This window comes from Sinohyriopsis cumingii, chromosome 18, assembly GCF_028554795.1.
Source record: "Sinohyriopsis cumingii isolate HCF-2022 chromosome 18, ASM2855479v2, whole genome shotgun sequence".
In the NCBI taxonomy this organism is placed as follows: domain Eukaryota; kingdom Metazoa; phylum Mollusca; class Bivalvia; order Unionida; family Unionidae; genus Sinohyriopsis; species Sinohyriopsis cumingii.
In genome coordinates this window covers 21,647,663-21,662,310 of record NC_142978.1, presented here as the reverse complement: position 1 = coordinate 21,662,310, position 14,648 = coordinate 21,647,663, and the positions used below count along the sequence as shown (strand labels likewise).

General features: G+C 36.2%; 1 protein-coding gene across 2 annotated transcripts in view; it reads right to left on the bottom strand.

The window, feature by feature from the left end:
* The window catches only part of LOC149776200 (integrin alpha-4-like), a 132,442-nt gene extending 118,332 nt beyond the window's left edge, over positions 1 to 14,110 (bottom strand). Inside the window, exons 1-3 of one of the 2 annotated variants that reach the window (XM_089942529.1) lie at positions 13,680 to 14,110; positions 11,372 to 11,487; positions 4,810 to 4,919 (exon numbers count right to left, since the gene is read on the bottom strand). In XM_089942529.1, coding sequence (XP_089798655.1) covers positions 4,810 to 4,919; positions 11,372 to 11,487; positions 13,680 to 13,714 — 261 coding nt within the window. In that variant the 5' untranslated portion in view covers positions 13,715 to 14,110. The remainder of the gene's footprint in view (positions 1 to 4,809; positions 4,920 to 11,371; positions 11,488 to 13,679) is intronic. The other variant, XM_089942528.1, reaches the window with a different exon arrangement.
* Between the last annotated feature and the right edge of the window lie 538 nt (positions 14,111 to 14,648).

Here is a 14,648-nt window from a genome sequence, read left to right as displayed (position 1 = left end):
TAGATCGACGTCAGTCACTTCTGCTTCCTTCTTCCTGTAGATAAATCTACCGTAAATATCAACCATGATATTTATCTACGGTGTATTTAAATACGATCTTGTGATACGGATCGGATGATTTTGAAATTGCGTCGAGGACATCAATTGATTCAGGACCGCATATCGGTGGATCCATTAACGTCTGCGTCGGAAGTGTCGAGTACCAAATTGGAATATTTAACTTTGACACGTAATTGATAAATTCGTTTGGTGGCGCTAGTCCATACGAGTCAAAATAAACAACTTCACGAGGATTAATCGCGTAGGCGACCCAATGTGTGCCAGGGCCAGTATTTGAATCGAGATTTATTATTCCTGTCTCGGTGGGGTTTGGTTTTTCTGGTAGTTGATCCCGCATAAATACGCCTCTGAAAAATTTTATTTTTTTTATTTTTTTACTTCACTGAGTAAATCTAAATTTGAGGCTGGTAGGCTAAATTCAGACCGGATCCGTACGGGGGTCGTCTTAGGTAGAGGCCGGATCCGTACATGGGAGGTCGTCCCAATCTTAGGCCGTTTCCCTTTTTTTAACCGTATCGCCCTCCCATTACTTTATGCGCTAATTTAGCACCTGCGGCTCCAACCGCACCTAACCCTAACGCTTTTGCACCTGCTATTAACGCGGGAATAGCAGCTAGCAGAAGGAAAATTCCACCTGTTTTGACCATATCTCTGATGGCGCCTATACTAAGATTCACATGAACGCCGGAATTCGCTGATTTTGCTTTGGTGAATCGTTCACGTTGATTTTTAGTTAGCGACAGTTTGTTAGGACCGCCCTGAATTTGATCATTTTTCAGGGTTAATTTCGTACCGCATCGCTTTCCTGTTGCTGTTTGGAGTTTTTTCATCTGACCCGGGGTCAGAGTTACGCTGACGTGTTCGTATGGCATATTAATAATCGTTTAATCTAAATTTAGAAAATCTAGGTTTTTGTTACATTTTCTCGACAGGAGCGTCGATGACTCTCATTCTACCGCTGATGCCTTCCAAGATCATTGTTCTATCGCTGAGAATCACCGCGATTGCTTTATATAAATTATTTCCCGTGCGAATTCTGGCTTTGAAATGGATATCGACGACGGATTGTTTTACCAAATCGAGATGCTCCAGGGAAAAGTAATAGATAGGATAAAATTTATTAAAATCCAGCTGCGATATTTGCAATCCGGTATCGATATTTTCATCACGACCCATGAAACACAATAAGCGATGATAACGTGCGAGCTGTCGAATAATTTTCAAAATTAATTGATATTTCCTCTGATGGTTCTTGTTGGCCATTTACTCTTAGAGACACATTTGTTGCGTGGATACTATCAAATATCATGTGGCTGTACATTTGATGATACCTTCGCGTGTGCAAAAAAACGATAAAGATATGCCTAGGTGCAGAGGTACCTTGCTGCGATGCAATACGCCAGGTAAAATCACCATCAATATCGGTATTTGTGGAATCTGTTGTTGTTGTCAGCCATGACATGACAGATTTACCGCCTTGGTTCATAAATGACAATAATTTTTCTTCTTCGATTATTGATGGGGTTATCGCTGATATCCACAAGGTAAATTTGAGTAATTTTACCTGGCCGCCATTATTCGCGGCATCATTGGCATGTAGCAAATTAGTAGCGGGATCAATAGTACCTTCCCGCCAGATAGCATCATCGCTATTTCCTTTTCTGACAAATGTTACGGTGTGTTTTGCTCCGTAGATAATTTTCCTGAAATGTCTGCAAAATCCGAATATATGGGATAACGGAATAGCACAAGAGAATCTTCTTCGACCTCCTTCTAGCATAAGTTTTCGCGTGGCAAATCCGAGATTATAATTAGGATTAATATCAATAATCATATTTTCGACATCAGCGGGAGCATTACCAGCGTGATTATTCGGTCTTCTGATGGTATACTGGTTATGATCAGCGTTATTAGAATTATCTTTGGCGAACATCATGCTAGGGCCAGCTGATCTAGTAAAATCATCCGAGTATCTAGCTAGGCCTATTATCGTTGTTGTTAAGTCAACATCATTAGTAATTGACTCAATCTCTCTTCCGTCGATCATGTAAGTGGCACTCTTGAATAATGCCATAATGCCGTTGTTAACAAATCCGACTCTAAAATTTGCTCCATAGGCGGTATTATCCGTTTTAATAACTTCCACGGTAACTTCGATATACGCCTCAGATGGAAGAAAATATCTTGTCGTATCGTGAACTTGAATTTCCAAACGATTAGGTGTATTTGGTTCAACTGCGTCGTATGAAAAGTACTGGAAATCACGCACGGATGTGTCTCTACCTACAGGCTCGTCCATGTCGAACACTTCGTTTGACACTTGTGCGAACATTTATTATTAAGAATTATCGTCTAAAACGAAGACCGCTACCCGAAATAAAACTTGCATTTGCAACTTCCTGTACTAGATCATTTATTTTTTTATTTGCTGCGTCGTTTATAACTTTACTAACATCAGCGGGCATTTCGCTGGTGCTAGGTAATTTGACAGGCTGCTTTTTTTTGCGCATTAAATTTGATATTTTGCTTTTGACAACATTGAAGCCTTTAGTGGCCAAATTACCAATACCAGAAATGACAGTCTCGCCTATCTTTCCTATTGATTTTGATGTGAATTGCTTAGCTGCGGGTCCTATTTTAGGGACTACCCGCGTGACGAAACTTTTAACGATGTCGCCGAGTCCATTGCCGTGGATATATTTGTATACAGGCAATCGAGAGTTAACTATGCGGACCTGTCTAGGTCTGCGTTGATGTTTGTGAACAATCATGTTATTTCAATTATGTTGTTTTAATCGATGAGTTCGTCAACGAGTTCTTTGTAAATGTAGGAATCGATGACGCCGCCGCGGAATAATCGCTGACAAATATCTGAGGCCTCGTTGATTATTTCACGAGAGTTATTTCCGGCTCGTTTTCCTCCTATTAATATTTCGAGTCGAGATACATCGTTGACAACGGTATCAGGGCAAACGGTATATCCGCTTCCTGTTTTTGGTTCTGATGGTGTTGATGGCTCACTAAACCACTCCGACAATATATCTTCCTCTTCCTCCGGTTCTTCTTTTTCCTCTTTTTGTTTTATTTCTTCTTCTTTCTCTTTTTCTCTTTGTTCTATTTTTTTTATATATTCACGAAATTTAGAATCATATTTGTAGGGAGGCTTTTTGTTGGCAAAATATATCCAATCGATCCACTTTGCTTTTTCAAGAGATCTTCCACGAATTTTTGGTCTTAAATATTTATACTTTTCATCAAAATCCGCGGCGATATTGGCTAAATTATCCTCGTCCTTGAGTAATTCAATAGCATCATCGGTAAAAACACGTTTAATAATACGCTGAAGATTTTCATAATCGGACTTCGATGTTTCTTCCTGTGGTTGAATTTCTTCTTGTGATTTCTTCGAAGATTTTATATTTTCTTCTCTCCTTGAATCTGCGGCGCTTAGAAAACTAATATAAATAGGATTAGTTTTTTTCACCTGGGATAAATTAAATTTAGCTCGGTATATATTATTATACCAAATTTCTCGCGATTTAATTTCTTTCAATCCGTCTTCTGTTAAAAAACCCTTCCTGTTGTCAAAAGAATCTTCCGCAAACACACCAAGTGATCCAATGTCATTACCAAACAATTTGAATTGTTTTTCCATCGTAGTCCAACCACCATCAGTAAATTTTTCTTTTATTACATCTCGAGGTTCTCTCCCCTGAATATCCTCCTCTTCTTCTTCTTCTACTTGCTGTGGTTGTTCTTGAGGCAATTGTGCTTGTGCTTGTACTTGCTGCAATTGTTCTTGCCGCGCTTGTGCTTGTAATTGTGCTTGGCGAATTTGTTCAAGCTGACCTGGCACTGCTCGAGTATGTTCCTCAATATCTCTCGTCATGGGAACAATTCCACGTTTCCTGAGTTCCTTATCATCTTTTTTGTCACCATATGCGACTCGCTCAACTGTTTCGGTAACTGGACTTAACAATCTCGACGATAAATCGGTAAGATGATACTTCGCGTCTTCGTAATCGCGAACATTTTTCTTGAATAATTTTTTTGCCGGGATAAGTTTCTTTAGTGCCGCTAATTGCTCTCGCGCTAATCTAGCGGAATGAGGCTCTCCAACTGTGCTAGTTTTCGAACTCATATTATTTTCAAGTATATTATTTTAATGCAACGTAAAATTGGCCAAAGCAGCCCCACATTGCAACAAAAAAATTCCCTTCATTTATTTTTCCTGTCTCGGATGCTATATTTACTAACACACCGGCGCGACCAACCGATGCACTCGGTCTGAAATGCATGAAAATTAGCTTCCGTAGAAGGCTTTATTTTTTAAATCTGAGGCTTCTACGGAGAAAGTTCTCGTAGGAAGCTTTATTTTGGCTGGACGCACTGGTCTGTACAACTTCCCTGCTGCTATACCTGTTAAAGGTCAAGAACCATTACTGAGATTTATTTGGTCTGGTTAGTGGAAAACAGGAAATTAAATCGGCTTTCTTTGCCACATGTTCTAGACTGATAAGATGACAACACAGGCAAAAGTAATCGATCCTGACACACGCGCTTGTTAAGGATGGAACATGTACACATGTATTCTGTATGTGCAATTCTGCATATACTCGACCCATGTACACGTAAAGCAGTAAAGAAGGACGAGTGGTTTTCCTGAGGCATAGCTATATGATACGGCCTCCTTTGTGAAGATAGGGCAAATTAAATAGATCTATTGGGCCCGTATAAATACTGTCTTACCGCATTTCCTTTATTTATATCCATTGCCCCTCCAAGCCATTGTCCATTCTTTCCGGGAATGAAAGTCCTCTGTTTTCCAGCGACTGTTATATTCTCGGGTAAGGTATTAACTGAAATTTAACCAGGGATCAGTATTCATTCGTTATGTTCAATTAAACGCCTTTTATCAGAATGAAGACATTATAATATAAACACAGTATCATTATAATCATGACTAGTTAGTTAATACATGCAACTGCTGGTAAAAATAATGTATGCAGTAAACGAATCGTTGATTAATACAATTATACTAAAGTAATAAATCCACAACTTCTAGCAAAAGTAATTTTTTAATAATCCAATCCACTCATTAGGGACAAAATCAGTAAAAGAAAAATAGTAAAGTTTTCAAGCACACTAGGAAAAAAGAATGACGGAGCAAGGACTAAAATAAAAAATTTGTACACTTCATAAATAATTACACAAATCTACATTGTTATCGATTCATCTGTTTTCATAGCGATTATATATTATTTCTCGAATCGACCACGAAATTGGTATCTAGAGATGATGCCTTTTTGTTTACAAATTTAGTCAAAGTGATTAATGATGATTATAATGAAGTATACAATTAAATAAAATACACATGCACATAAACATCAATACCTGCATTCAAGTTTACATGGTGTGTGATACGAAGTAAGAATACAATGCGTTAATTTGTGACTTCTAAAATACGCCAGAATATGTTTGCTGAATCACGTGTCAATACGAACTCTTTTCAAAGAAGACAAATAAGTGTTATCACTATACAAGTAATATTCCACATGATTTACTTTATAGCATTATAAGGATTATAAATGAAATATGGCATGTGAAATGCATGTCTTAAAGAATGAAAAAAGAGAATATAACTTAAGTGGCATTCATGATATTATTAATTTCAATTAGTGCTATTTAAACATTTTATTTCCCAGATCTCTATCCTCCGTAGCTTTAATGGACTTTAGTAATTTAATAAATTTCGATACACTCGGACCTGTTCAGGAATAAGAATTTGAGTACTTCATTGCTAGCGGCTAAAGATATGAACGTTATAAACTGAATACATGCGATGAAAAGAAAATAACATACGCTGAATTGAAAGACTGATTACTCATTATAACTCAAAATCATACAGGATATCTGACGAAAACCTATTTGTTGTGTTTATAGAAATAATAAACCAATGATCAAAATGGAGAGAAGAAATCAACCTAATAAGAAATATCAAAGTTGATAAAGTAATGCCAAAATCATTGTGATGTAAATAGTGAAAGAAATGAGCCGTTGAGAATAAACAGCCTAATAGTAGCAAATTACCAATAAACATGATAAAGGTTCACTATACAAACAAGGAAATATTAAATTTCATGAAGAAAACATCTGATGGATCAAGTGGTATAAACATAATTAAAATCCAGCTGATGATGTAATTGAACGGGTATTTGACATGTTACATATACCATTTGATCACGGAATATACAATGGTATAAAAGAGGTTTTCAACAGAATGACTTTTCTAACCATACACAGTCCCAGAAGAGCTACATCATATACAGAGGTTTACATGAATAGATTTGACCTAAATAAGCATGCCTTAATGTTAAAAATATAAATGTAAGGTTTTCTAATAATGGAACAGAATCTATTATTAATACCCTCAAAATTCATGCACATGGGTCATAACAATCTAATTTAGAAAAATATTCAAACTTTACAATGAAGATAAAATGTATTTATACTGTTGCAGATGAATATATCCCTCAATGTGTCTGAAGAACAAAAACGAAATCTAAAAGGTTCATAAGAACGGTCAGAGCCAGTAAAAGAGAGGAATGTTCACATATGCATGTCGATTACAAGAGATGGGTAAAATGATCATTCTTATGGAATAAAATAATTGTGTACCTGTAAATTATATTCATCATATATGAGTAACAAACTTTTGAATATATACTTTAGCAAACGGGACTTTACGATTCTGAATCAAAATTAATTTTGATTCACTAACTTGAGACTTGTTCTAGAACTTAAGAACTTGTTCTCTTCTATCAAGAACTGTACTCACTCCCTTGTGATTGTTTCAGATGTGTTAGTTATTGTTGTTATTGTCGGGTTTAACGCCATTTTTCAGCACACGATAGGCTATACATGGCGGCCAGTATTAATGGTGGAGGAAGAACCCGGGAAAACCCCGGAAAGAACCACCGACCCACGAGAAGCTACTGGCAAGCTTTCTCACATACCCACATTGGCTGAATCCGAGACTCGAACAGGCGCAGACAGAGGTGAGATGGCAGTGATCCGTAACGGAGAGCGCTTTAGACCACTCGGCCACTCGGGGCCCCTCAGATGTGTTAGCCTGTTTTATATCTTGATTTTGTTTTAAAAAGAGACAGTAGTTGTTACAACTTGACCAAAAGGAAAACTGTATTGATTGCAAAATGTCTAGTACTCATTATGGATGAGTCTGTTTCCGTTTATTGTTTATTGTGTAGTACCTAGCCGAGTTTAAAGAGCTTTAGTGTCTGATTCTTCTCTTGTTTTTTGTTGCAAATGAATGTGCTTAAACGCTACTGAACTTACACTTAATGTAGATAGTCATAAGCTAACTGATAAAAACCCAGTAAAATCTCGTATTCCATATCTTATATAATGTTGTTTCAACCCTGTTTATAACTAATTTAGATTGGAATAATTGTACTAATCAAAGTTGTTACTCCTAGCATTATTGCATCTCAAATGGACGTTAATATTTTTCATGCTTTCGCATTTTAAATTTTTTTACATTATTTTACAATTTTATTTTGCGTCATTGCTTCTCAATCTTTATCAGTCAATTTTCGCATCTACTTCTTTGTCTGTTCCATTTGGATTATAAGCTTTTAATTGTTGTTTGCATTCTTTGTTTTCGCTCACTCATTCTTAATTCTATCTGATAAATACCCAATTGTTTTCAAGTTATTGATCCATTTTGAAGAGTGTAAAATGACAGTTTCAATGAAGGGCATTTGATGAATTTTATCATGGCAGAAAATAGGATAAGAAGAATCAGACAATAAATGTAATAATGTATGAAGCGTATGCTGACACGTGCTATGATGAAGCGTATGCTGACACGTGTTATGATGAGGCGTATGCTGACACGTGCTATGATGAGGCGTATGCTGACACGTGCTATGATGAGGCGTATGCTGACACGTGCTATGATGAGGCGTATGCTGACACGTGCTATGATGAGGCGTATGCTGACACGTGCTATGATGAGGCGTATGCTGACACGTGCTATGATGAGGCGTATGCTGACACGTGCTATGATGAGGCGTATGCTGACACGTGCTATGATGAGGCGTATGCTGACACGTGCTATGATGAGGCGTATACTGACACATGCTATGATGAGGGATTTAAAACTCCGTAACGGCCATTAATAAATACAAGGATGAATACAAAAATATATTAAGATTGTTTATTTATTTTTGTATTTTGTAATTAAAAGATTGGCTGACATAAAGATAGATGATACATACATATAACACATTTATACAATATTTCAGCTATAAAATAAACATGTAAAGAGTACATTACAAATATTTTCGTCAATTTGAAATGAATGGAAAGATGCTAAGAAAAGAGAGAAAACGGAGGGTAATAAAAGAAATATTTTTTTTACATTTAAATTTTAAAGATAACATATTAATACAAATGGAGGATACAGGACTTTATATCAATTCAATATGGAATATGCATTCATCGACATCTTCTTTCCTTAATTGACTGAGTATGGTTTCGAATGATGGCCATTGAGCAGAACAAGGGCTTTAACTTCTCGAAAAGAATTTCGAATCAATCTCCCAGTTTTCCGATAACTTCGAGAGATAATAGCTTTTAAAAGAGGTCATCGTGCCATTACGTATTAAAGGCCTTCACAATGTCCAGGAATGCAACATAAACGTTTGAGTGACATTCTAAATAATGGGCTATTCCCTCTTTTATAATAAAGGCTGCAGTGATGCCACTGCATTCGCCTCGAAATCCTTGCTGTAATTGGTGAGGGAAATTGATCATTTCACTAAAAAGAGTTAACCTCTTCAACAATATTTTTTCAAATACTTTTTGAAAAACGGGAACCACTGAGATATCTCTATAGTTATTCATATCTAGTGAGTCTTTTTACACGCCTTTGAAGTTAGGTATAACATTTACAGTTTTGAAGTAGTCAGGATACGTTGCCAAGAAGATGATGCGATTGTATAATTTGCACAAAATAGAACTAATCGATTGACAGGTACAATTTAAATGCTCTGCATATATTTTATCATGTCCACATGATTTATTTTTCTTCAGCTCGCGTACAGCCTCTTCAATGTCATTCTGTAATTTGGTTTTAAACATATCCTTATCTGTTCCGTCTTCAATATATGAATCCATAATATTCTTCATTTTGTTTCTAATTTCAGCTGCAAACGATTCGTTAAAATGAATAGCTGGTGTTTCAGTTCCTAAAGTTTAAAAATGCCTGCGCTATGTATCATGAATCAAATGAGGGTCCCGTCTTATTTCTCCTTCCACTTTTAGTTCAGAAATATCTTGTCTCTGTCCCGTCTTATGCAGTCTTACTATTCTGTAGAATTTCCGTACATTCGGTTCTGCAGCCTTTTCTAGCTCATCGAATTGTTCCTGTTCGTACTGGCCTTTTGTTGGTCTATGTGCCCAATTTGGTACTCCTCGCCAATAACATGTGTGATGGTTTTTGCATATTCCAGTGTTGGATCATGGTCTAGTTTTTGGTAGAACCTAGCGTCACTTAAAAAAATGTTTTCCAGCATCAGCAACAAGTTGAAATAAACTAGCTGAAACATAACAAATTTAAAGGTTTGATTCCTGTAGAAACAGACATGTAAAGTTTGGCCTGGTGGTTAGAGCGTCCGCCTCGGATGCGGGAGGTCGTGGGCTTGATCCCCGGCCAAATCATCCCAAACACTTATAAAAATGGTACGAACAGCTCCCTCGCTTGGCGCTCAGCATTAAGAGTTCAGTTTTAGGACTGGTTGGCCTGGTACCTGGTGTCACGATCATGGGTGAGATATCATGATGCATGCCAGAGGTATGATGCCCAATTGCTAAACATCAATTTAAACTGCCACACTGCAGATATCGTGGCGATATGACTTAAAGATTGTTAAAGTTATGTTAAAAATCCAAATCACACACACACACACACACACACACACACACACACACACACACACACAAAACACGCACACACAACGGTTTTTCTGTTTTATTTGATTGTCTTGTCTATGTTTTGTATTTGCCTTTGAAAAAGACTCATTAAGAGTTTAAATCGCTCAGGCCACTTAGATACTAGTTTTACACTGTTCATTGTTGGTTTATAGTATATATATATATATATATATATATATATATATATATATATATATATATATATATATATATATATATATATATATATATCATACTTGATCACAAACTTAAATTTGAAATGCTGAAATGTGAAAGTGGTTCAAGCATAGATGGAGTGAAATTAGAATCATTAAAAGATTATTTAGTTATTTGCGTAAGTCGTTTGCATGTATGTATGTATGTATGACTGACTGACTGACTGACTTTATTTCCTCTTAAAAAAGAGATTACATCAGATTAAACAAATTCATGAGAATACAAGATCATAAAATAGAACAGAAAATTGACAAAAATACAATAGTAATACTCGTGTCAGCTACCGTATTGACAAAACGAAATATCTCAATACCTGCAATTATGCAAATCTGCAGTCATTTGGCGGAGCAAGGTACTAATCTTTTAACAGCTGCTTGATGATGATAATATTTCGAAAAGTTAATACGTCTATAGTGTTATGTGCTTAACATTAAGTTCGAGATAGTAACGAAAATGAAATGAAAAACTTATAACAGTGTAATTCTATATGTAGTTTTTTTTCTTCATATGACACATGTATGTATGTATGTATGTATGTATGTATGTATGTATGTATGTATGTATGTATGGATTGATGGATGGATGGATGTTGTTGTTGTTGTGTGGGGATTAACGCCATTTTTCAGCACACGATAGGCTACACATGGCGGCCAGTATTAATGGTGGAGGAAGAACCTGGGAAAAGCCCGGAAAGAACCACCGACCCACGAGAAACTACTGGCAAGCGTTCTCACATAACCGCATTGTCCGAATCCAACTCGAATGTATGTATGTATGTATGTATGTATGTATGTATGTATGCGAGCGTGCGTGCGTGCGTGTGTGTGTGCGTGCGTGCGTGTATACATGCATGCGTGCGTGCGTGTGTATGTATGTATGTGTGCGCACGTCAGTGTTTATCAATGTACATACGTGTTGTAACTAGTAAGTGTATTATAGATGGTCATACTGTAGGTACGATAGATAGAAACAAGGAGAGACTTCGTAGTTAGATGGTTGACTAGGAAGCTAGGTAGTTGGTAGATAAGGTAGAGGTAAGATAGGTAAAAAATTGGAGAGATTTTTGGCGCAGATTTACCATCTACTACAATGGTCTGGCACGAGGTGGTGTTCATTTTGCATTTGTACAGGACGCCAGGACGATCAATACTTTGTAATTCCGTATCATTGTCTCGTGGGGCTCCAACAAATATCCTTTAGTAAGAGAAAAATGAAATATTTAATCAACACCAACAGGACGGGTTAAAAAACAGTTAATTTGAATCGTAATCTCCTCTCTCTCTCTCTCTCTCTCTCTTTCTCTTTCTCTCTGTCATATGTATGTATGTATCTTTATATATATACCTCATTAGTGACAATAACATTTTCCGATCATATACAATGTGACTCGATATCATTTCCTTTCCTTCAGCACAATATATATCCCAGTACCGTCACATGAAGCTCATGTGTTCACGAATTCAACTTGACATCACAAAAATATATTGCCGTATACGTTCACATAAGTAGACTCTTAATACCCTTGCCCAACCATAAAATGATTTCTTTCGTAATCATCAACTGTGAAAATGAAAATAATATATTTATCCATTTATCCATCTATCGATTATTTATCCATCTATTTATTCTCGTTCATTCTGATTGTTTTCCGATGTCTATCAGTATATCCATCCATCCATTCATCCATCCATCCATACAAACATACATGTAAAGTGCCAAGATATATTTCCTATGCATGGCTTATTTTAAGTAAATATGTGTAAACCCAGTGACACATACACACTAACCCCTGAATGAATCTGAACCCCTTGATCACAATCTCGCGCACTAGTGATACAACCACTAGTATCCTATACAACATACCATTTGTTAGACTGGTATCCTATACAACATACCATTTGTTGGACTGGTATCCTTTACAACATACCATTTGTACATTCACTGGTATCCTATACAACATACCTTTTGTTAGACTGGTATCCTTTACAACATACCATTTGTACATTCACTGGTATCCTTTACAACATACCATTTGTTAGACTGGTATCCTTTACAACATACCATTTGTACATTCACTGGTATCTTATACAACATACCATCTGTTAGACTGGTATCCTATACAACATACTATTTGTACATTCACTGGTATCCTATACAACATACCATTTGTTAGACTGGTATCCTTTACAACATAACATTTGTACATTCACTGGTATCTTATACAACATACCATTTGCTAGACTGGTATCCTTTACAACATTCCATTTGTACATTCACTGGTATCCTATACAACATACCATTTGTTAGACTGGTATCTTATACAACATACCATTTGCACATTCACTGGTATCCTATACAACATACCATTTGTTAGACTGGTATCCTTTACAACATACCATTTGTACATTCACTGGTATCCTATACAACATACCATTTGTTAGACTGGTATCTTATACAACATACCATTTGTACATTCACTGGTATCCTATACAACATACCATTTGTTAGACTGGTATCCTATACAACATACCATTTGTTAGACTGGTATCCTATACAACATACCATTTGTTAGACTGGTATCCTTTACAACATACCATTTGTACATTCACTGGTATCCTATACAACATACCATTTGTTAGACTGGTATCCTATACAACATACCATTTGTTAGACTGGTATCCTATACAACATACCATTTGTTAGACTGGTATCCTTTACAACATACCATTTGTACATTCACTGGTATCCTTTACAACATACCATTTGTTAGACTGGTATCCTTTACAACATACCATTTGTACATTCACTGGTATCCTATACAACATACCATTTGTTAGACTGGTATCCTATACAACATATCATTTGTACATTCACTGGTATCCTTTACAACATACCATTTGTTAGACTGGTATCCTTTACAACATACCATTTGTTAGACTGGTATCCTTTACAACATACCATTTGTACATTCACTGGTATCCTATAGAACATATCATTTGTTAGACTGGTATCCTATACAAAATACCATTTGTTAGACTGGTATCCTTTACAACATACCATTTGTTAGACTGGCATCCTTTACAACATACCATTTGTACATTCACAGGTATCCTTTGCAACATACCATTTGTTAGACTGGTATCCTTTACAACGTACCATTTGTACATTCACTGGTATCCTTTACAACATACCATTTGTTAGACTGGTATCCTATACAACATATCATTTGTTAGACTGGTATCCTATACAATATACCATTTGTTAGACTGGTATCCTATACAACATACCATTTGTACATTCACTGGTATCCTATACAACATACCATTTGTTAGGCTGGTATCCTATAGAACATACCATTTGTTAGACTGGTATCCTATAGAACATACCATTTGTTAGACTGGTATCCTGTACAACATACCATTTGTTAGCTCCATCATCAGAATGAATAGCAACTGTATATCCAAAGTAGCTGTCCCTAAGGTTACCTCCCGTAAACACTGGAGCGTCCTTTTCCATGATATTGAAAGCATTCGAGGTTGTTGTGAGACATATGGAATATATAAACACCACAATTAGAGGTCTCCACATTTCACAAAAGTGAAAACATTTTAAAAATTGCATTGCTTCTCTTTTTACCAACTTGGTCTTATCAACGCTAGTAATTTGTAAAATTATGTGTATTCCGTCCAGGGAGTTTTGCACTGGATATCTTTCCTAGCTGCCGTCCCCATGCGTCACCAGCCAGATCGTTGTAGGCCTTTCACATTCCAAACCACAACTGATTTTGCTGTAAAGAGAGTCAATCGAAAAGTGAAAGAGATTGAGAGAGAAATTGAAGTGTTTACCGGAAACCACTTACGTCCACGTCAGATCTTTGCAACAGGATATGTTATCGTACGCATGCCAGTCAAGTGAAACTGAAAACTGTTTGACATGCTGCGGCATTTAACTATAGAATACTAATGGAAAAATAGGTTTACCCTCTTGTCCCTACTCAAGGCCTATTTAACACGCAGTAGATTTTACTGTAGAAGAACATGAGGTTACATATATATATATATATATATATATATATATATATATATATATATATATATATATATATATATATATATATATATATATATATATATATATGCATACATGTCAAACTCACTGTCTCGGACTATGCTTAGTTACACCTAGTTTACAATTCACGATTATGGACGGTCGTAACATCCAACAGATACGGGAATAAACAAGACCTTCCTCGAAATTATCGAAATTATGCAATTTCTCATAATAGTAGTATATTGGGGAACTGGGGAACTCTAGGGACAATGGGACTTACCATTAAAAACAGAGTCCCGGCACTC